The sequence below is a fragment of the Cadophora gregata genome, assembly GCF_030347475.1.
Source record: "Cadophora gregata isolate MNR1 chromosome Unknown scaffold_12, whole genome shotgun sequence".
In the NCBI taxonomy this organism is placed as follows: Eukaryota; Fungi; Ascomycota; class Leotiomycetes; order Helotiales; family Ploettnerulaceae; genus Cadophora; species Cadophora gregata.
In genome coordinates this window covers 2,039,090-2,061,267 of record NW_026695935.1, presented here as the reverse complement: position 1 = coordinate 2,061,267, position 22,178 = coordinate 2,039,090, and the positions used below count along the sequence as shown (strand labels likewise).

Genomic DNA, 22,178 nt, shown 5'->3' with positions numbered 1-22,178 from the left:
AGAGTAACGCCCAAGTTTAGGATCTGACCTGCAAAGACTCGGGAAAGCACCCCATCTTGCGCATGAGCCGTCAAGTCTCAAACGCAGTCAATTGATCCTTATCCATCCTCACTGTTGCCAGGTTAGTATTAGTTGCGGCTCAATAGCACACGAGTATTGGAGAAGTCTAACACATCAGACGCAATTCCAATTTTGAGCACCAGATACAAATATGAACTCATCAGCGTTGTCGCTTCCGTCGCCGCTCGCCGGAAAAAGGATTATCGTTGTAGGAGCAGGCATAGCCGGCCTAAGTTTTGTCGTCTCACTTCGCCGAATCTGGACAGAAGGGTTGGGGGAGTTTCCTGAGGTGGTACACTACGAGCGCGAGGAAGAGATGCCTAGCGAATCTCAGGAGCGCTACTCTGTCAGGATACGTGGCAGTGGATCCTCTGCTGGAGCGCACGCTCTGCGGAAAATGAGGCTCCTCGAGACGTCGCTGAAGAGTGGCATCACCCGACCAGGATACGCTCGAGGTCATACACGAGGCTACATCACCGTCAGGTCCCTCGATTGGGTTCGGCTTGTCAGCCTTCGTGATGGAGTCCGCGCAAATCCCCTCAACGCCGACTTCCGCATTGGAAGGTTGAAAATGCGTCACATACTTCTCAGAGTTGCAAACGAGTATGGCAAGATCAGTTGGGGTTCTGCGTGTAGTGAAGTTTCAAGTAGTGAAGACGGGAGGCTGCATCTGAAATTGGACAGCGGCAAGGAAGACGTGTGCGATTTTTTAGTCGTTGCCGACGGTGCGAACAGCAGAATACGAACATGGCTCAGGCCGAATGACAAGCTGAGCTTTGCTGGACCAATCAATATCTCAGTCGTCTCCCGCTTCTCTGGACCACCTCCCTACCCTTTGAATAGAGATTGGGGCATCGTTGCTAGTGGTAATGCGCTCGCGCTATTCACCTGTCCAGTAGATGAAACGACGATACATTGGAGCCTGAGCTACATGGCGAAAGAGCCTGGAGACCTACCGAGATCTCCAATATCACGCAAGCTGGGTGCACATATCCTTCGCGAAGCTCAAGAACGAGGAATGGCCTTCGGGAAGCCTTTCCGTATCCTTATAGAGAACAGCGACGCCACTACGGTCAGGGTCTTTAACTCAAAAGACAAGAAACCATTTGCCCATGGAACAGCCAATAAAATACCCCGTGGTGTCGTATTTATCGGCGACAGCAATCATGCTGTCACTCCTTTTGCTGGCAGTGGGGCGAATATGGCCCTTTTGGACGGCTACGACCTTGCCGAGTGCCTTTGCATGCATAGGTCTATGGACGAGGCCGTGACAGCCTATGACAGATGCAGTCTGCCACGTGCTCGCACCTTATTGAGAAATTCGCATTTCACTATCGCAGTCGCACACGCCACTGGCTGGAGGTGGTTTGTCATCCACTTACTATTGCAGTTATTTGGCTACCTCAAACTGCTCTGGACGCGGTAGAAAAAGACTGAAATCTGTCTCATTCTGGCTTTCAGCATTCACGTTGGAAGTATGAAGTCCTCATCCTTCTATGTATCTTCACCTTGCACATGTAAGATCTCTTTCGGTGTAGTCGAGTAGTAGGGTACCAATTCAATAGCACACCAATCAATATAGGTTTATTCTGGCTACGAATCTGGATAGTGCTGTAAATACTTACATTTTTGTAGCCTTATTCAAGCAGCAGCGGCAGAAGGACCGCTAATATGACCCACAGTATCCATAAGGGAAATTGTTTGAGGGATAGAGCGATAGAGCTTATCTCAAGTCGCTGAAATAAGACAGATGAGTTGTCGCAGGCGAAGAAGGGCAAGGGGATGGAAGGAGGATAAGTCACGGTGCAGGTAGGACTTAATGCCTCAGGCACAATCAGTCAGCTCTTGCTGATGTTGAGAATCCAGAAGACAGAGCGGGAGGTGGGATATGATCAGGCAAAAGACGCTGAAAGTAGTTCCATGCAGCGTGGGGTTTCGCCTGCTAACGCCGCCCACGAGTCTCAGCCAGAACGTGGAGAGTCCGAGTCGAATCACGGGGCACCACTTCTGCCGTGCTCATGCCCAACTGATAACAAGTTCACCGCAAATGGTATTCCGTACTGCAACCAGAAGGAATTTGCTGTGATGAATACACGCAAAAGTCTACCCGAAAAAATGTCTAAGGCAGCATCTCTAACTTTCGGTCTATTCGCTTAGAAGGCAAGAATCAACGTCCTTCTGGCGATGATACAGGCTGCGCTAGACCAAAAAAGCCGTACGGGATAATCCCGCGAAGCGAGAGGGGGGTCCGCAGGCGGTTATTAGTCGCTACGAGACCCACCTCTCATTGAGAAAGTTGCCTAAATCTACGAAGTGTTCATCTTCATGCAATTTTCAACTCGAACTTTCCGAACTTGTCTTGCGTCTCATTTCTCTTTGGCTCGAGGCAAGCCACAAGCCGCAATAACCAAACCTTGTCTTACAATGTCTCACGATACTGCTAGCATCGAGTACTTTTCAATTCCAAATTTCAAGTTTGCAGGCGGAATTACGAAGGATATCAAAGTCGCCTACCGTTTATTTAATCCCACTTCTATTAAGGGAACAGTTCTTATACCTACCTGCTTCGCGGGACGTATTAATGAAACTCTCAATTTCACGTCTGGGGCTTTAAGAGTTTACAATGTCATCGTTGTTGCTATGCTTGGGAACGGGGAGAGTTCCAGTCCTTCTAATGATGATGAATTTCCCACGGACTACTCTCTGCGGTACCAGGTAAGTAATGACACTTTATTTATTTTACTTATGCATCGGCCTCGAATAATACGTGCTGGTTTGAATTGTGAATACAGGACTGTATTAATTCCCAATACATCCTCCTCACCCGACACCTTCGCATCAAAAGCCTCGAAGCAGTAGTAGGCTTCTCAATGGGCGCCCAACAAGCCTATTACTGGGCTGTAATGCACGGCGCCGGTCCTTCCCCTTTCCTCAAACACGCCGTCGTCATCTGCGGCAGCGCGAAAACCTCAGGTCATAACTACGCCTTCCTCGAAGGCCCAGTCTCTGCTCTGATAGCTAGCTCCGACTACGATCAAGGCCGCTACAAACAAAACGGCGTTAACCCCGTCAAAGGGCTGCGAGCATTCGACAGAGCTTATGCAGCGTGGGTGCCGAGTGCCGAGTGGTTTAGACAAGAGCTTTGGAGGAAATTTGGCGCGGAGAGTTTGCAAGAATGGTTACATCCGCCGATAGGGAAAGGATCTTCCGAGAATTGGGATCCTGAGGACTTAATAGTCATGGCGAGGATGTGGCAAGCGGGCGATGTGGGGGTTATCGCTGGGAATGGGAACTATAAGGAGGCGTTGGAGGGAGTTACTGCGAAGGTGCTAGTTATGCCGAGTAAGACGGATCAGTATTTTCCGTGGGAGGATGGGGAGAACGAGAGTACATTTTTGAAGAATGGGATTTTTGATCCGATTCCGACGATCTGGGGACATATGGCTGGAGGTGGAAAGAACCCAGTTGATTCGAAGTGGATAGATGAGAGGATATCGACGTTCTTGGATGGAAAATGAGGTGGTGAAACACATTCATGTAAGCTCGGTCTGTAGCAAATCACAGGTTCCTGCGGTCATAGCCCCTTTGATATGTGCCATACGTATAATTCCTACTTTGTCATAGCCAGCAGAAAGATCTACGAAGTCGATCAAATCATGAGATTGAAGAAAGGAGGTATTCAACCAAGACAAGTGCGGAGGAGCAGGAGTTTAGAGAGTAAAGAAAAGTACTCTCCTCAAAGGCTTCCATGTTGATCCAACTTACACCGTAGGCAAAACACTAAGTATTCTTTTTTGGAAGTGTCCATTCTGGACTCTTTGCGAACTCGTTTGGGGGTTTTCAGTATCGCAGGTTCCGCAGGCGAGTGGACTGAGCCGAGGGTGGGTCGAGGGTGATTGGCGCCTGAGCAAGAGTAGCAAGCTTACTAAACCCACACAGGACACCAGAATAGGAAAATCATTCATGATTCCTAGGTATTGTCAAAGCTGCGCCTTCCTAATCTTTACGTGACAGACTGCTCCTCAGATTGCACTTCAACACATAAGTTTTCAACATCTTCGCTATTCGGTCTAGTGACGAGGAGATGAATTATAACCAACGTGTTCTCTTCTAATCCTATCCAGATCCAATACTATAGCTACTGCTCACCTCATTTGTTTGAAGCAGTTAGCTCAGGCTATTCATTTCTAAGAGCGAGGCTCGTGAAGGAGTGAAGAGTCTGCAGTTCTGTACTTGCCAGTGAGACAAAAAAAGGATTTATTGTACAGATGTATCTCCTGCCGATTAGATCAACTAAGTCCTGTCTGTGAGATTGTACTACTATAAAATAAACACTAATCGTGGATATGACTTAGGAATCAGACATGAATTACTGCAAGGTAATCATTCCTAACCTACACAAACATATTTTTATTTGACACCCATCTCCTCTGCTTTGCAATGAGTTCCTTAACTTTATTTTCCAAAATTAAAAAATGAGTTTAGCCCGAGCCCCTTGTTCTCCACAATTCCAACTTGTCTTCCCATACTTGAGGTCCTCATTCTCACTCATATTCCCATCTCCTCACCTCCCAATCCCACCAGCTCACCAAAAAGAAAAATCAGACATACTCCCTAACACCATGCGATCTCTTCAAATGATTATTCAACGACTCCACATACGGATATCGCACATTACAAAGATGACACAGTATACCCATTTTGAAGTCGTCCTGGTCAAGAAAAGGATCCCGAGTCGTCGGTGTGGAGAAAGTGTCTTTCTTGTAGCTGTAAACTGCGCCGGTAGTGTAGCGATCGATGTTGGTGGTGGTCCCGATGTAGAAGGATGTTTCGGAGGCTTTGAAAGGTGCGGATAAGTTGTCGTTATTGGCGTCGGTGATGCCCGTGGTGACTGAGAAGGACTGGTTCTGGTAGCTGATGCCAGATTTGGTAGTGTTGGAGTTTTTCGTGGCTGTTGTTTGGTTCGATCTGGGTGGAGTTTTAGGATCGGGTTTAGAGGCTATCGTCGACGGCTGTTGTTTGTTATTCATTGTGATTTTGATTCATCAAATAGAGATGGCGCCGATCTCGATAGATGTGGAAGTAAACAACTCGAGAGTTCTCATCTCGAACCATGAGTTCAAGGTTTGGATTTCATTGGAACGCAGAACTAGGGACTAATTTCTAATCTGGATGGTGAATACGCTCAAGCTCAAGCGTGAACCAATCCAGACATTTTATTCTGTGAGTCACTCACTCCTTGAACAGCTTTCAGTCCTCTATGATTAATAGCTAGCTATTCACCCCAGGAAACCATCCACTCGCGACTTTCGCGGCCAGCTTTGTCACGTGTGATTTGTTTAAGCCTTTCCCATCACGAAAACCATGTTTACTGTGAACAATACTGAATCTAAAAGACTCAGAGTCCTTGAATTTTGATTTCACGATGGACAGCGCACTAGGTATTACTCTTGAGGATAAGGCCTACCATTTGAATGCTGTTTTGTTTGGTTGAACGTTAAGCGAGAACAAATAGGGGGCTGTCCAAACCGCGCTTAGCATATAGATCTGGGTACTGCGAGCCTTGAAAATTCCAATAATTTTCTCGTACCTCATTACATTCCTAAGCTATAACTCATTATTACTCACTTGCTGCGAAATGCAGTAAATCACAACATTTGAGATCTCGCCAGGCGTGGAATAAGTCTCTCATCTGCAGTAGCGCCAAGGGAACCATTAGTAGCGAGGCGAGAGGTGCTGAGGGCGGTGGAGCTGAGACTAGTCCACATGTACCAAAGTTGAAGACGAGGAGCTTTTAAAACTCTAATATAGCACAAAATTGAATTTGGCCTGACTGCTTGGCTGGGAATAAAATCAGGCTCCCTTACCCACGAGCTGGCCAAAAGCCCAGTCTCTCCATAAAAGACATCCCTCCGTCACCATCGGCTGCAACCACTATCACACCAGCCATATCTCGAAAGTAGAGCTCACAGCTACCATTGACATGTCACAAAACCATACCAATACATAAAAATTGCCTAAGCGACATCGGAGAAGATGACTCTGTAAGATCAAGTCTTCAGTATCGAAGCTGGGGCAAAGAATGTTGCGAAGGGGGATGGTTGATATTATGAGGGGTAGGCAGCAGGATGGTGATAAGTTCAAGATGGGAGAAGAGGTTGTGATAGGGAGGGGGTTGCTCATTGAGGCTGCGGTGTTGGAGGAAATGGTGGGGAGCTACACTCCACAGAGGGAGGCGGCTGAGATATTGGGTTCGAGAGAGATAAAGTGTGGCTGGAAATTCTGTAAAGGCAAGAAAGTTTGAAGGGGAGGCGATTAAGACTTCTATAATTGATGGATTAGAGGTGTTGCAAAGCCTTGCTCGTTTTCAAACAAAGCTTTCGCAGGAGGGTTTTAAGCCGCATCGGATGCAATTCATGTCCACAAAGCTTTAAAGTTGGATAGTTACTGAGGTTTAACCTTTTACTCTAATGCTACTATTGACTGTTTTATAACGGATACATCTCAATGGAAAGGAATGCCTCTTGTTCCTAATCTGTGGATGTTTGAGTAGGTTTCAGTACTTGAAGACTTGTATTGTTCAAAATTCTCACTTCCCTTCACCGGTCATGAATATAGACCAGCCACGTCCTCGAGGGCAAAGCGCAACTGCGTGCCTGCGCCAAGTTAATATGGAGAACAATCACTGAAATACGAAATAGAGATTGACAAGGCATGGGTGACTAGACTTTCAATCGAATTCGACACGAACAAGTACAAATTTAGCGTTGTGACAAGGCTGCAGTACTACCTCCCCACCCCCGTCTGTGCTGGCCCTTGCAAGAAAGGAGATCTAAGAATAATCAATCCTTTCGCCTCGCGGAATGCTAAATCCAGACACAAACAAACAATCAAGAAAAGTTGCCCTTCGTTTCGATCAAAGCCATGCTAAGTAAAGCATCTACACAAAAACTGGGCTCGACAATCGAACCAGTGAATTGCCGAAATGCATCGTGCATGTATTTCCACCCACGATCAATATTGACCCTTAGCTTCCAAATATAAAGCAACAAAGAGAAATTCTCTATTCGTACGGCAAAAAGGCTTTGACAGAAGTGCACGTGGTGTTTGTTATCAAAGCCGAATTGAATTTCAGGGCAGACCCCTAGGGAGAGAGGCCCCACCCACCCGTTGTACAGTACAAGCAGCAGGGATCCCTCTGCAGGCTGACGTCGGCTCATCGGTGCCGAGCGAGAAAGTCTGCAGCGCTCCGCACCCTGTGAAAAAGCCTGATCCCGAGCCCAGCACTTTCCAACCATTCCATCTTGATCTCCTTTGTGAATGTCCATTTTTGTACACTGCCCCGGGGGTGGGGCGTGTGTGTATTCGGCAGTACCTAGTTAGAGAACACAAGACAAGGTAAAGAAAGGAGGGGAGGGGCAACTGCTATTCTTGATTTTTTTCTGGAATATTTCCGTGCTTGCTTTTGACGGGTACTTTTAGTGCTCTTTTAGACACGAGCACTTAGCACACCGAGGGGGAGTTTAGTTTGTACTTCCGTACCTTAGGTAAGGTCGTTTGTAGTAAGGTCAGCTGGACGAATTTAGGCACCCAAAATCAACATTACGGGTTTAGTTTTTAACGCTTGGGAGTTACAGTGCGCACTAATTTCGGTGAGAGAGTGGACAGGGCGTTGAGGCTCTGCTCAGCCACGAATAGTTCCGATTGACTGGCCTTTTCTAGAATCCTTTGAAGGGAGAGGGAGAGTTTTGCCGTTGTCATGGGTCAGTGACATCCCAGACCGAGAGGGAGGTGGCCCGACTGGGGTAGTGTGCTGATGGGGGGCTGATATGAAAGGGCATTTGCTGGGGGCTGGGGCTGATGTTATTCTTGGCTGGCTGGGGCATATGTCATTGGAGGGGGAGGGGCGAGGGAGGGGAGCCTTGTCAGAGTTGTCAGACCGAGTGAGTGAGTGAGTGAGTTGAGGCTTGAGAGGGGCACAGAAATACATAAGTATGCCTTGTTTGTCCCTTTGTTAGGTTCTTGAGTGTTGAGTCATATCTTCAGCTTTTTGTCTTTCTCAATTAAGGGTCTTCAAAGCAAGTATCTTGGTATATCTATCCACCCACACCACATCTGTTCTCCAACCCACTGTACGAAATCTATTCGAACTCGTAAAAATCAAATCTCTCCCGCGACCTATCCATCGCGAACAATTTATCACCACTCAATAAACAAATCAAAATGTGTCTCTTCTCCTCACCAAAGAAACACCACCGCCGCTCGTACGTCGAGGAAGTCTACGTCGCTCCTCGCCCTGTATCAAGACACTCGCATCACTCTCATCACCACCACGGCCATGGCAGTCATGGAAGGTCGTCGTACACTTCTGTGACGAGGACATCGAGACCTGTTAGCAGGGAATACATTACGCCGAGGATGAGCCAGAGTAGCTACAGACGAAGTGTGCCGGTGGTGGTTGAGCAGAGACATAGTACGAGGTCTTATCGGTAGATTTGAAGGGAGGAGAGGAGAGGGGTGGGGAATTGGTGGCTGGATATTGAGGATAAGGAGGGGGAAGGGGATGATGAGGCTGGAGGAGGGACTGCCTGCTTGGGTAGAAGGCGGGGTAGAGATTGGAGTTTGGGGGTAAGGAAGATGGGATATGTTCCTTGGTGTTGGAGTTTAGCGGGTTGAGTGGTATTTTGAGCAGTGTTTTAATTGTATTTGTTTATTGACATGGGCCTCTGTATGATTTATGATTCAATGAAGGTACTACTCCCAATCTAAACTGTGCTGCCCAACCTCTCAATCTGAGACGAACAAGATGACCAAGAAGACACCGCCGTCCTACCGCTAGAACCTGTTTACAGAGTTGCTCGCCTGTCAGGATACACACAGAGGTTCATCGCTTCCGCTCTGGGGACGATCAACACTTCACCAAAGCTGGGGGCTGTTCAGTCCACGTGATGAAGCTCAAGATAATCCATTCTCCACTCCGTTTGGGGGGAAAAGAGTGATACATCGTCAAATGTATTTAGGTTTTCATCAAAAACATACACAGTCGCATATTAAGTAGAAAGTTTCATCCAAACTCTGCTGCGAACTCAGACGAATATCCATGTGAGTGGAGGGGAAGAGGACCCTGAGATCCAGACCACCCCGGCAGATGATTTAGCGAACGACGTCATCGTACCTCCTTCCCGCATGCTCCGCGTTCACCTACAGCTTAAGCAAGGACGACGGGACAAGAGCTTCCCATCTCTTCCAACTTCGAAACAGAATATCCACAAACTCAAACAATCAAGCAAAGACCCTGATTACGCGCAGAAACAGAAAGGTTGTCTTTACATCCTGGTCCTTAATATATCAGGCCTGATAACTCCATACCCCGCAATTTACAAGGTTCGTATTTTTCTCCTTCACAAACATTCCGATGACGTATTTGAAGCTGAAGGAAGTCGCGATGTTACCTTACTCTGAGGGGGATATGTCTGAGGGATATCTGTATGGAAAGAGCTGACGGTCTTCTCTCCAGATAGCAATCCTTAATCGCATCTCCAAAACAAACACAAAATGTAAGCTTAACTCCCTACCACGTCTCGTCCGTCAACATGCCGCATCCGTTCTCTCTGCGACGGGAGAACTCCTTCATGAAAGAGAACAAGGGCAATATCCCTCTGCGACATCTGTTAGGGCTATTCCAGGTCTACAACACTGTATTCGAGTTCCTGCTAACCTACCCCCTCCCAGGAATCGCGCACTCTCCATCCGATCCAACAAGGGCGGATCCTCGTCCGCAACCAGCCCCCGCCACGGCTTCAGCTTCAGCTCTCTCCGCGGCACGGTCCAGCCCGAGCTCAGCAAGAAGCTCTACAAGCTCATCAAGTCGGAGAACCACCTAATCCAATCGTACGAAGCCGCCGGCAAGGAGCGCCTCTCCATCGCAGGGCAGCTCTCCGACTGGGGCGAGGCCACGAACGACGATTCCGTCAGCGACATTTCCGACAAGATTGGAGTTTTGCTATCTGAGCTCGGCGAGCAGGAGGATCTTTATGCGCATAATTTGGATGACAGCCGGGCGGTGTTGAAGGCGATTCGGAATACGGAGAAGAGCGTGCAGCCGAGTCGGGACCACAAGGCGAAGATTGCGGATGAGATTGCGAAGTTGAAGATCAAGGAGCCCGAGAGTGCCAAGTTGGTTACGTTGGAGCAGGAGCTTGTTAGGGCTGAGGCGGAGAATCTGGTTGCTGAGGCGCAGTTGACTAATGTGGTATGCTCTGCCTCTCAGTCTGCTGTGAAGTGAGACGAGTGCTGATTGATTGTCCTTCCTATCAGACTAGACAAAAGATGAAGGAGGCCTACGCCGCCGAGTTCACAGCCACCATCGAGCGCGCCGAGAAACAAATCATCCTCGCGCGCCACGGCCGCCGACTCCTCAACCTTCTCGACGACACGCCCGTCATCCCCGGCGACGTGCGACCCGCCTACGAGCACGCCGGCCAGGCCCGCCAAATCTTGAACGATGCCGAAGACGATCTCAAGGATTGGCAGCCTGAGTTGGAGGATGTTCCTTCTCAGGCTGGGAACCTAGAGGGGAATCTTATGCCGAGGTCGGCGAGCCAGAGGGGTACGAGGACGACGGGTGATGATAGTGCTGTTGGGGATGACAGTGTGGTGAGGAATAATGAGAGGGATACGACGACGGGGGTGGATGGGAGTCGGGTTAGTAGTGGGACGGGGACGTCGGTTGCTACTGGACCGGCTGGTAGGGGGTATGAGCCTAGTGAGGCGGAGACTTCGCAGGTTGCTTGAAGAGCCGAAGGTGGTTGTTTTGATTTCGAGAAAGTTGTTGTTCGCTAAGGTTATGGAATGTATGATGGGTAGGTGGTGAGGAGGGATGGATGGATGGACGAGGACTATTGACGTGTGCTTCTGCATTTCTTTTCTTCGATTCAGCATGGAGCTTGGCTTGGGGGGTTCCAACAAGTATGGATTTTCTTTTTCCTTACTGTCTCGTGGTATTCCTGGTTGATGATATTATGGTTATGGTTATCGAATGAGGTTTGTTTGTAGTTTAGTGGTTAGTGCGTAATGTTTATTGTTATTTGCATTACACTTCAAAATTGTAGCGAATGATCTCCTTAGTTGCTCACCATAGATCGTAGCCCAGCCCAACCCAGCCCGGCATCCGTATTTCCCAGACGTGAAGCTCTCCTTTATGTTGATGGGATCGACTTTAATGGGGGCGTACGCAGTGAGTACTTGCTTACTTACTGCCTCCAGGTATTGCAGATATCGGTGGAAGAATACCAGCGACCCAAAATCCAAAACTTCAAGGCCGCTCAAGTTTTCAAGATTTGCTCTAGAAGATTTTACCGTAGCCAAAATCAAATATAGGACGAGGTGGATTGCACTGTGTCTTCCATAGCTGATGGTCTTTGCGAGGTTTAGATAGGGTGGCATAAATCAGTTTAGTAGGGATAGAGAGAGGCGGGGGTGCTTCATGGAGATGAATGGTTGCAAGCTAGATGCTATCCTACGATCTCGGTATCGCTCGCTACCTGGCTGGCTGGTGCAATTAAGTATTTATGCATTGCGGAGGGCTTGTAAATTGAATCTCCCCAACACTGAGAGTGAGGGGAATGACTTAGATTACACACAGACCAACAGGATTGATTGAGTAACCGGAACGAAATTTGTTTGATAAACTGATGTGACGGCGAGAGTAATCGGGGTTTGTTTTGAGTAGAGCGGTCTGAGTAGAGCAATTGGAGGGGAGTAGAGTAGAGTAGAAGGAAATGCATATTCAGGATGACTGGTTGACTGACAGTGAGTGAGTGAGGAGAGATGTCAACTCATGACGAGAGATCGAGGAGGAAGGGCAAGGGGAGGGGTGAGTAAAACAAGCACTGCCACAGGAAGTGTGGCGTAAGGTTCTCCGTGAGTACCTAGCCACATTCGTCTGACTGGGCGAAGGAGCTCGCTGTTCTAAATAGGTACATTACATTACTTTACGTATACAGAACGGAGATTTTGTGACATTTCAAGGAACTGAAGCTTTTGTGCTTGATGGGAACTCCCCGATATTGAAAGTAAGTCTACGCCTCTTTGGCTTAGGGATTCCTGATGCACAAGCCAAGCTGTTCGTGACCGTGTTTAATAAGGATAAGTGGGCAGTTGGAAGGGAACACGCAGTTGGATACGTCAATCTGATCTGCTAAATAGCTGACTGGAGTGAATCTTATACAGCTGGCTGACCCGATAGAGAACGTACCTTAGAGGAAAAAAGCAGGTTCCAGCCCACCGTGGGAGGTGCACTTTCCTGAAATACCGACCTCTCAAGTGTCAGGAATTTCTTATCACTATCAAGTGACTGTAAGGTACTGAGGAAGGGGGGGAGAATAGGTGAAAACGGAATGGTAAACACGTGATCACATGGGAGGAGTCAGACCTGTCATGCTATCCGGTAGTTTCGAGCCGATGATTGGAAAATGGTTCAGCGTATGTGCGTCAAATATTATTTGTGAAAGGAGTGGTTTACTTAGACAGTGCCATCGGCGTGCCACTGGAGAAGAAAAATATCAGAACTGCTGGATGAAGGGCAAGGATGCGAATGAAGATGCTGAGAAAAAGCAAAGGCAAAGTTAAAGGGACAGAAGCTCAAAGTTGCGGGAATTGTGCATGACAATCAAATCAACAGTCCATCCAACATTCACAAACTTGTTCAAATAAACCCCGCTTGAGGAATCATGTAGTCAAGATGTGATTCACATGCCTCCAGCAGCGGACAATTTCTTTAAAGACTTCAAACACAGTCACAAGCACTTAAATTTCGTACTCGAGTATGTCTGATTCTTTCAGGACAAGAACAACAGCAATCAACAGCTTCACCAACAAGTTTAAAGTCCAACCAAGAGCAGGGGGCAAGTTCAACAACTCTCGTGATTGGCGATCAAACCGATTTGATCTCCGCACTGCCCGCCACTGACGGCTTGGCGATGCGACCCTGCCACAGTGTGGATGCTTGTTAGTGCAGAGATGTGCAACGGGATGCACGCAGACGCAGCCAGCAAAAATAGATTGCGGGCAGGGCATAGATGACGTTGGTTATGCAAGAAAATTCAACCTCAACCCCACTGCTCAACGAAGCTTTTTGAGTTTGAAAGTCAATTATCCAGGCCATCAGGAAATATCGACAAAGGGCCATTTGCTGGATTAATGCAACGACAACAGAAATCAACATACGATACAGTCACGGCACAGTCATTTCTCCAGTTTCCGGGCAGCTTTCTGTCGGTGTCATCCTGCCAGGTCCCGACTCCCGACTCCCGAGCCGGTAAAGTGGATTGGGTCACTAGCCTCCCGGTCCCTCTCCTGACCTCAGCCCCCTAAACATGACTTCCTGCCAGTCCCGAATCGCATCATTATTCGAAGAGTGCGGCTGCTCCAATCAAAGATACCAACGGGCTCAGCCTCGCTGGCCCGTTGCCAACGCATGCCATTGCACAAGTTGCACAAGGTGCGGCAGGGCAGGCGGGAATTAATTAGACATCGTCCCAGCTCCTTGGTTTGCATTGGTTTGTCCCCCTTCGGTACTTCCTTCTTCCCAGCCAGAAACAACAACCCCTCCTTGAACATTATTATTGGACCAAGACGACGCTGCAGTGCAGTTCGTTGTTGACTCTCTCTGTCTTGCCTCTGCTGATCCTCTGAACAACTTGACCTACATCATCTCTGTACGCAGGAGGCGTCTTGAAATCTTACTCACCTGCCAGGCTCAGACCAAGACATACGCCGCATCCTTCCACAAACAACATCCATCTGGAAGTTGGACAACTGCTTCCGTGCATGACATTCTTGGGGAGATATATCACTAATACTCCTACTTTGGATAAACCCTGGACAGAGACTTCTGCATAACTTTTTCCAACCACTTCGAAAAGACTGTGTCCCAACAGCGCAGCGGCATCCGCTTTCCGTTTCCTTGCCTGGACTACCTACTTCTTCGAAGTCCGTCAGTCACGGAATCACACACTTCGCGTGAGCTATTTCTGGGAGACGCATACCTTTATACTGTCATCATCGGCCACGCAAACCAGACGAACCCACAGCAGCACGCACCCGCATCCGAGTTCCACTCAAAACGCGTAATACCTTCACATCCACAATTTGCTCAAGCCGAGCTTCCTCAAACGCCAACAATTGCATCCTCCCCCCTGCAGAAACCTTGCGAAGGCCCACTCCCCTGGTTGATGGAAAACTACAATTCCAGACCTCCGCCATCATGACTCGCAGTAAGTTAACAACCGACCGTTCGTTCTCTTACCACTCTTCTAGATCTTCTCATTCCGTCCCCTTGGAGCCTGTCAGCGAGGAAGAAGAGCAAGTAGCTCCTCACAGTACAGCAGAGATGGCAACCCTCTCGAAGCCACCCTCGCGGCTGAACAGACTCTCCCAATACCTTCCAGGTATCATGACTGCCGATGCTAAGCTGCCCAAAGACAACCAAACCGTGCTGCGAAAGCCCATTCCAGCAGAGAGCACCGCACACCTTCCGCCAACCCGAGCTCCTCCACCTGCTCCTTCCCAACCAACGAGCGCGAAGACGATGCCTCTCCCTCCTCCAAGTCCACACAAACTGCAGAAGCAGGGCACACCTCCAGTTCAAATTGCGTCCCCGAGAGACGCTTCGCCGAGTCCACATAGCTTGGAGGATAGGAGACCACGGGCAAACTCGTTGCTCCCACCACAACCAGATATGGCACAGAGACGGTCATTCTCGAACCCAATTGCGAGCAGACCCGTGTCAATGAATATGTCGGAAGGAGAGTCAGAGAAGAAGCTGACGAAGAGGAGGAGTTGGCTACCTGGTAGCAGCTCCAAGTCCAGATCGAGACACCCGTCTCAGGATCTTGATGCAGCCCCTCCTCGTGCTTGGGTTTTACACAACGGACAACAAATCGACTACAATTTGAATTTCCTGTTGGGTGGCGACAAGGTCAGTACCGCAATGCAAGGGGTGTGGGGTGGAATGTTGACATTTGCGTGCAGATTCCAGAACTTTGGGATGAAAGTAAGGAGGCGAACATGTTTGTATATCTACACCCACGATCGACAGGACGCGGCCCTCAGATCAAATGTCATTCTCTCGTGGTCCAGTGCTCGCAGATTCTCCTGGATATTATATACGACGATTCACAGAACAGTGCAACAGGCAGTGGCAGATCTCGGGGCCGCAGCTTTGATGGGAGAGAAAGTTTGAGCATTGAAGATGCTACACGCAATTTGGCCGTTCGTGGACTTGACTCTCCGCCATATACTTCAGATGTCAGACCCGACAATTATTCAGGATCTGATGATTCTGGAGAGGGCATACCTTCTTTCGCTGACGAACCCCGCGATCTGCATCTATATTACCCGGTCAGCCTGCATTCAAGCGGGCCCCATTTTCCTGACCAGGATGTTCAGAAGCTTGTTGACGCCCGCAACCTTTTTGCTTTCTTCAACGGGCAACCCCTTGTCTCTACCCCAGCGTGCCCCTCGGTATTCCACATTTTCATGAACATCGCTGCGGCATTGAAAAGATTCGAGTTCTGTGGTATTGATGGGACGACTTTCGGAGAGTCTGCAGATACGAGCTTTGGTTTCTACTTGGCAGAAACGAGCCTTGCGGATGTTCGTGGCAGCAGAGAGAAGACGGTTGAGAATCTCATCCTGGGCGAGCGGATGCGATGCTCGACGCTATATAATGAGGCCTTTGCACATGCCGTGGGCAAGTTGGAGTCGATTATCAGCCTCGATTTGCCAATATACAAGGAACTTTCGGGAATTACACAGCTTCAGTTGGAGCAGTCACGCCGCGATCTGCTGAAGCTGCAACAAGCTGCTGGTTTCAGATTGACTGATTTCGACTTTCCTTCTATGTTCTCTGGCATTGCATCATCGACATCCAGTAATGAGTCGAAGATCATCCGCTTCAAGAATTGGAAGGCTAATTACATGTCGATGCGAAAGCAAGTACTATCGTTTTACAAGGATCGATATGGTCAGTGGCCACCAAAGGCAAGCAGTAAGAAGAATACGTTCAATGAGGGTGGTCTCAATCGACTGGTTCTGAAGCTTCTCTATGCTGATCTCTGCGCCCTATACGATTTACTGGTTGATCGCAGTGCCTTCACAACGAGAGGTATGCAAGCATCAGAAGATAAAGAGAGCGGAATCGATGTTTCTCCACCTGCCGCTGCCCTACGGAAGCTACTGGCTGAGTTCGATCGTTCGTCTCCACCAGTTCAGCCTCCCATTCCATTCGATACCCCCCTCGTACCAACCATCCAGACCGTCGAACCAACATTACCATCTCTATCGCCCAGAGACCAGCACAAGCTCCAGACACGCAAACTCAAGGAATATGAGATGCTCTTACTCCTGTCGAAGTCGCATAACGTCGGCGTAGAACCTGGAAACCCTTTCTTAGAGATGTATCTGGCATTCGAAGAGAAGGAAGGCCGAGGAAAAAATGCACTCGAGCTTTCCGAGCAACGATACGGCCACTGGATCTTCCTCTACGCTGTGATTCAGTCCCTACCTCTTCTAGTGACCGATGCCCCAACACTACAATACACCGAGAATGTCGAGTATTTCCTGTGTCAGATGCCCGCAAACGCAAGACCTTGGCTGGAAGATGGAAACCGCGCAAACAGATCCTGGTACAACGTCGCAGGCGGAACAGGCGTCGTCAGCTTACCAAGTCACATGGTAGAGTTCAGCGTAGAGGCAACATACAGTCGCAGCCACTGCTGGAAAGTAGCCGAACAGCTCGTCGGCGGCGACGCAGACGAAACCCTACACAGCGAGTCCCTCGAGGACGGCTTGATGTCCCCCCTCCAACCACCACCGGGATTCGGAGACGGTGAAATGAGACCCAGATCTCGAGGACGCCAGAGAAGCTCCAGTGCGGTCTTGAGTCCAAATGTTCCTGACCGTAATCAGAGCCGGCAGTCGCAACGTCGCAGCATAGTGCTAGGGCTGGAGCGCCTGCCTGTTTTCCCCGGTGGCGAGGGTGCTGCTGGTGCTGGGTTCGAACAAGATGGCGCGTCGCGTAGTCGGCCGATGAGTAGGGGGTCTATCTCGGGCCAGGGTTATGCCTCGCCTGCTATGAGTCGGGGGACTTCTCCGATGGCGCAGCCGGGACGAAGAGCGGTTAGTAGGAGTGGTGAGTTGATGGTGGGGGTGGGAGGACAGGGACATGGACATGGACGTGGACAGAGAGGTAGTGTGGGTGGTGGAGCGGTGGCTGGGGCTGGAGCCGGGGCTGGGAGTACGTTTGATGATATTTTGGGGAGTATTAATAAGGATCAGGAGAAGGTGGAGAAGAAGAAGACGAAGAAGGGGTTCTTCTGATGAAATTTGAAGATGGGAGAGGGAGGAGGAAATGAGGGGAGGAGAACTGCGTGTAATGACGAGCGATGGCGATGTTGAGGATATGTGTGCTGTGTGCTGTACTGTGCTGTATGTGCCGTATTTTGTGGAGATGGAGATGGACAGATACCATGTTCTTTTTTTTTCTATGATTGGCGAGGTTTTTAGGGCATAGCGAGGCGTTAAGTTATATCTTTGTTTCTGTCGTCATGTTCATTTCAAATTCTAGTTCTTCGCCTCGGGCCCTGAGGCCCGAGGCGGATCTGGGGGCTTGGGAATCGGGATTTGGATTAGAATTGAGGTTGAGGTTGAGATGGTGGTTGGGACGGTAAGGAGGGGTAGAGTTGTAGGGAGAGTTGTAGAGTTGAAGAGTTGTATAGTGTAATATGATGTAGTATCGTATTCTGACGTCCGTCTGACGTACCGCTTACTCGCTCGCTGTATTTTGTGCGGAAGGAGTGGTTATGGATGAGTGGGTGGGTAGTTGGATGAGTTGGTTGGTTGGTTGGTTGGGTGGTTATTTGGGCCGCTGGAAGGGATTTCGAGTTCGTATTATGTATGATAGATGTATATATACATGCGAAGTTTACTCGCTCGCTGCATTCGACTGGATTTGGTTCGGGTTGAATCGGCGCTGTTCGAGTCGATTAGATTTGATTCAATTTCCTGTTTGTAAGTCGCACTGTTTGTAAATCACACTGTTTCAAGTCTACATAAGTACATAAATAAATACTTACTTGCTTGCTTACTTGCTTACTTGCTTACTTGCACGTCACGACACATTACATCATTCCCCCCCCCCCCCCCCTTTTTTTTAGGAAATCTAAAATTCTTTTCTTGTTTTTTGGCCGTCTTGCTATTCAACTTGCTTTTGAAAGTTGAGTTATTTCTAATTGATTTCTTCTTGATTGGACTTCGTGCTGGATCTGGATTTGGATTTGGATTTGGATTTGGAATGTGAAGGTGCGTAGCCTGGATATGGATGGGACTACAGACTACAGTGCCGGTGTTGGATTCTGTTATGATATGTGGGAAGGAGTGGGTGAGGAAGTGAGGGGGGAGGGAGTGAGGCAGTGGGTCGGGTGGAAGTGGGTGGGTTCGTTAGTAAGGTAGGCAGGCAGGCAAGTGAGGTAGGTAAGTAAATGAAGTGTTCGCGGTAGATTGATATGTCGATGTCTGGCTGTCTTGGTGTTTGTCGTTTTGTGTGTGTGTGTGTGGGTGTGTGTGTATACATATATGTGTGTGTGTGTATTTGTGTGTGTTTTTGTCTGTTTCCTTACCTCGTGGAGAGGTGAAATGGGGGAGAGTCGAGGGGGGGTTGAAGACACGGCAGTGATGGATGAGTGCTTGGTGAATGCCTGCTTACTCTTTCGTCCGTCGGTTCATCTAGTGCTCGTCAAGGTTAACTTTCAAATATCGGGTTTCCCGTATAGTAGAGGAGATGAGAATAGCGAAGTTGAGACACAGCTTAAGCTTGAGTCTCAGTTGAGTGCCTAGAAAGCAAGCGCTGGGGTTTTCCCAAAGCGCAGGATTTGCTTCGGTTTGTTAGTCATGTGGAGTATCGCCGGGAGGTTTGATGTAATGGAAGGATTGGGTTGGGAACACTTGGTTAGGTGGAAGGGATGTGGATGAGACGGTGGAATAGGTGGTGGAACTGGACTGGGCTTGGGTGAGATATGAGACTGGCGATAGGTAGTGAGAGTTAGCCGGCAGGACTGAATTTTTGTCTGAAAATGGATGGGATGGGATGGATGGAGACTGTTAGGACTAGACATGTGATGGGTGCTGGGAATTGGACTCGGATGAGATATGAGGCGGATGGCAAGTCACATGTAACGGGAACTTGCTTCGAATATGAAGTGTTGGGATGGAAGTGGAATGGGAATATGTCATCTGAAGTTTGGAAGTGTGTTTTGGGTTCGGTCAGGAAATTCAGACTGGTTGGACGGGATCCGAAAGTTTTCTGTGGCGGAAAGTGTGTGTTTGAAAGGTCGTTTAGTTACCATTTTGGCATTTCGTAGGTTTTGTATCTAAGAGACTTTAAGAGAAATCTTAATGACAGTGCAGTGACTTCTTTGCTAGATTATTTCAGCCTTTGGAGGCGGGAAACGATTTGAGGTCTTCGAGACAGTGTTTATTTTAAATTATCTTTGTTTCCAACCCTTCCAATAGATCCAACCTCATAATATTCCAGAGTAGGTCATGGCTCCGATCCAGGATATTTCCCAGAGCAGACATTTCTTCCCACCCTTTGGTCCGCTCGCTACATGAAGACATGTGCTGGATACTTAGTGACCCAAGACCGAATATATAGTACTTTGGCAGCAAACCTCCCTGAGATCCAGCGATCATGCCCCCAAAAGAAAACGCCCAATGCTACCTACCTATACTAAAGACCACTGTGGTGCACGAGGACCTATCCCTCCACCCTATACTAATCCAATAATATCTTCAACATTCTCCAAATCTCGGCAAACACTTTGTTTTTGTCAACGATAGCGTCGTACTGCAATGCAGTAACATCGTGGAGTGCGATTTTACCGGGAGGCTCAATACCCGTATAAACCCAACCACCACAACAGCCAGACACAACCCACTACTCCCAAGCATCTCCACATCGGCATTCAACCTACCCTTCGCCCGGATATATGGGATCAATCAAAGCATCGAACATTCCAGTCCAATGATGGCATGTTTGCGCGAGGATTCTATATTACCTCCACATGATGCGAAAAGTGAGTAAACAAGTTCTCCAGATCTCGGCAGTTGTTGGTTTTGCGGGGTGGGATGGTGGCGGGATCTGGAAGAGCTGGGAGAGGAGGAGAAGGTATAAGGATGGTAGGATACATCTTCTTCTCAGTACTCGAAACTTCTTCTACGCCCGTTCTTTTCACTTCTCTATTCTACTCACATCTGCTTGTTGCCGAGAGAATTCAAAAAGGTCCACAAACGACGTTTTCGACAAGTTTTCAAGATCAAGATCAAGATGCATTGGTCTACTCTTACTTTCGTGGCGCTCCTAGCCCACCAGGGCTCTGCCCAAAACATGCTGCGTTTCGCATGCTCCCAACTGGTCGTCGACCGAGTCGACCCTATTGTCAATCCAGGACAAGCGTACACCCCTCACTTGCACCAGATCGTCGGCGGCAACTCCTTCAACATCTCCATGGATCCCGTCTCACATGATCTGGTTTCACAGTCGACCTGCACGTCGTGTTCATTCAGAGAAGATTTGTCAAACTACTGGACTGCGGTGATGTTTTTCAAGGCTAAGAATGGCACGTATAAGCGTGTGCCGCAGGTAGGTAATGGTGGACCGCAGGGGAAGTTGGTTAATAAGGGAGGGCTGGATATCTATTATATCCCGAGTGGGAAGACGACTGCGTTTAAGCCTGTGAGTATACCTCTGGATGGATGAGAAGGTGTCATTAAGATGCTGATGAATGGGTGATAGGGGTTCCGTATGATTGCAGGCAAGGCAACAAATACAGATGAGTCCAAGGTTGCCAAGTCCAATATCTGCCATCGATGCTGGACTTCAACGAACGAGGATAACTTTGTTGGTGGAGCTCCATGCACTGGTACCGACACAGTCGGTATCCCCATGGACACCAAGTGCAAGATGATCCGACAGACCATCATCTTCCCAACGTAAGTGTCTCGCTACCGTCAGGAGGATTTTCAAACTACATACTGACAACTTTAGGTGCTGGGATGGCAAGAATCTCGACAGTCCCGACCATCAATCGCACGTTGCTTACGGGCAGGGATCCGGTGCCAATGGAGGCGGATCATGCCCTTCGACTCACCCGACCAAGCTCCCACAGATCATGTACGAGTTGATGTGGAACGTCACCGAATTCATGGCAGACAAAAGCCAGTTCCCAGCTGACGGATCTAATCCATTCATGTACAGCATGAACTTGGGGTATGTCCATTCACTCACCTACATTACAACGGTAGTGACCATGGAGGAAATATCACTGACACTCAGAATAGAGGCGCCGCCGCCCACGGTGACTACGTCTTCGGATGGAAGGGGCAGACCCTCCAACTTGCCATGGACAAGAACTGCAACCTTGACAAGGACTGTTCTGCTGCTGGCATCACCAAGCAGTCGGCTGACAAGTACAATGCGTGCAATCTCCCACAAGCAGCACCTGAGCAGGTTGATGGATGGCTTAAGGCTCTGCCGATGGGAGGGGCTGCTATCAAGGCATAGATTGTCTCCCCTCGGTTAGGTGAGGCAATGCTGTTGTGAAATGGATTGAAGGGGGTTTACAACCATACTGTGCTGTCTTTGCGTTTAGATTTGGATGGGTAATGGAGAGAAGATATGCGGGATATCGTAGTTGGAGCTGCTGTAGAAGTGAAGCGCTGCTGAATCACCAAACAAACATTTCCACTCTGGAATGACGACGAGGATGCAGAATGCAGCGGCGGCGAGAATTCCTTCCTTACACTCTTGTCATCAATCATTTTACAGATCTTCTTGTACGTAGTTTGTCCGTCAATTATATCAAAGCCCGTTGACTTGACCTCATGGTTAAATCTGGTCAGGTTTCCATTGCATTCCCGCCAGGTTCTGCAGGCTCGGCTGTGGGACGACCCCACCTTTTCTTCGGGTGAGGTAAACATTCGCTTAATATGAGAAACCCACCTAGGGGCGGGCGTGTTCCACTACTATAGCGTGAATCCTCGCTGGGAAGAGCTGTCAA

The 22,178-nt window shown here is 48.8% G+C and overlaps 6 protein-coding genes across 6 annotated transcripts; 5 read left to right on the top strand and 1 right to left on the bottom strand.

The window, feature by feature from the left end:
• Positions 1 to 211: 211 nt before the first annotated feature.
• Positions 212 to 1,486, top strand: ONS95_003478 (uncharacterized protein; the record flags this gene model as incomplete). Its single annotated transcript, XM_058496790.1, has 1 exon — positions 212 to 1,486. One exon carries the CDS (start codon positions 212 to 214, stop codon positions 1,484 to 1,486), a length of 1,275 nt encoding a protein of 424 aa, XP_058354042.1.
• A 635-nt stretch (positions 1,487 to 2,121) lies between these two features.
• On the top strand, positions 2,122 to 3,941 carry ONS95_003477 (uncharacterized protein). The gene is made up of 2 exons (XM_058496789.1): positions 2,122 to 2,775; positions 2,853 to 3,941. Exons 1-2 carry the CDS (start codon positions 2,386 to 2,388, stop codon positions 3,576 to 3,578), a joined length of 1,116 nt encoding a protein of 371 aa, XP_058354041.1. The 5' UTR covers positions 2,122 to 2,385; the 3' UTR covers positions 3,579 to 3,941.
• Positions 3,942 to 4,661: 720 nt separating this feature from the next.
• On the bottom strand, positions 4,662 to 5,090 carry ONS95_003476 (uncharacterized protein; the record flags this gene model as incomplete). Its single annotated transcript, XM_058496788.1, has 1 exon — positions 4,662 to 5,090. The coding sequence occupies one exon, from the start codon at positions 5,088 to 5,090 to the stop codon at positions 4,662 to 4,664; it is 429 nt and encodes a 142-aa protein (XP_058354040.1).
• Positions 5,091 to 9,653: 4,563 nt separating this feature from the next.
• On the top strand, positions 9,654 to 10,854 carry ONS95_003475 (uncharacterized protein; the record flags this gene model as incomplete). The annotated part of the gene is made up of 3 exons (XM_058496787.1): positions 9,654 to 9,730; positions 9,793 to 10,312; positions 10,378 to 10,854. 3 exons carry the CDS (start codon positions 9,654 to 9,656, stop codon positions 10,852 to 10,854), a joined length of 1,074 nt encoding a protein of 357 aa, XP_058354039.1.
• Positions 10,855 to 12,939: 2,085 nt separating this feature from the next.
• On the top strand, positions 12,940 to 18,174 carry ONS95_003474 (uncharacterized protein). The gene is made up of 2 exons (XM_058496786.1): positions 12,940 to 13,619; positions 13,824 to 18,174. Exon 2 carries the CDS (start codon positions 15,130 to 15,132, stop codon positions 17,440 to 17,442), a length of 2,313 nt encoding a protein of 770 aa, XP_058354038.1. The 5' UTR covers positions 12,940 to 13,619; positions 13,824 to 15,129; the 3' UTR covers positions 17,443 to 18,174.
• Positions 18,175 to 20,446: 2,272 nt separating this feature from the next.
• Positions 20,447 to 21,682, top strand: ONS95_003473 (uncharacterized protein; the record flags this gene model as incomplete). Its single annotated transcript, XM_058496785.1, has 4 exons — positions 20,447 to 20,854; positions 20,915 to 21,111; positions 21,167 to 21,388; positions 21,460 to 21,682. The coding sequence occupies 4 exons, from the start codon at positions 20,447 to 20,449 to the stop codon at positions 21,680 to 21,682; spliced, it is 1,050 nt and encodes a 349-aa protein (XP_058354037.1).
• Positions 21,683 to 22,178: the final 496 nt, after the last annotated feature.

Coding starts and splice junctions, on each gene's coding strand:
- ONS95_003477 (XM_058496789.1), top strand. CDS start 2,386: ATGCAATTTTCAACTCGAACTTTCCGAACTTGTCTTGCGTCTCATTTC. Junction 2,776..2,852: donor ACTACTCTCTGCGGTACCAG/GTAAGTAATGAC, acceptor TTGTGAATACAG/GACTGTATTAATTCCCAATA.
- ONS95_003474 (XM_058496786.1), top strand. CDS start 15,130: ATGTTTGTATATCTACACCCACGATCGACAGGACGCGGCCCTCAGATC.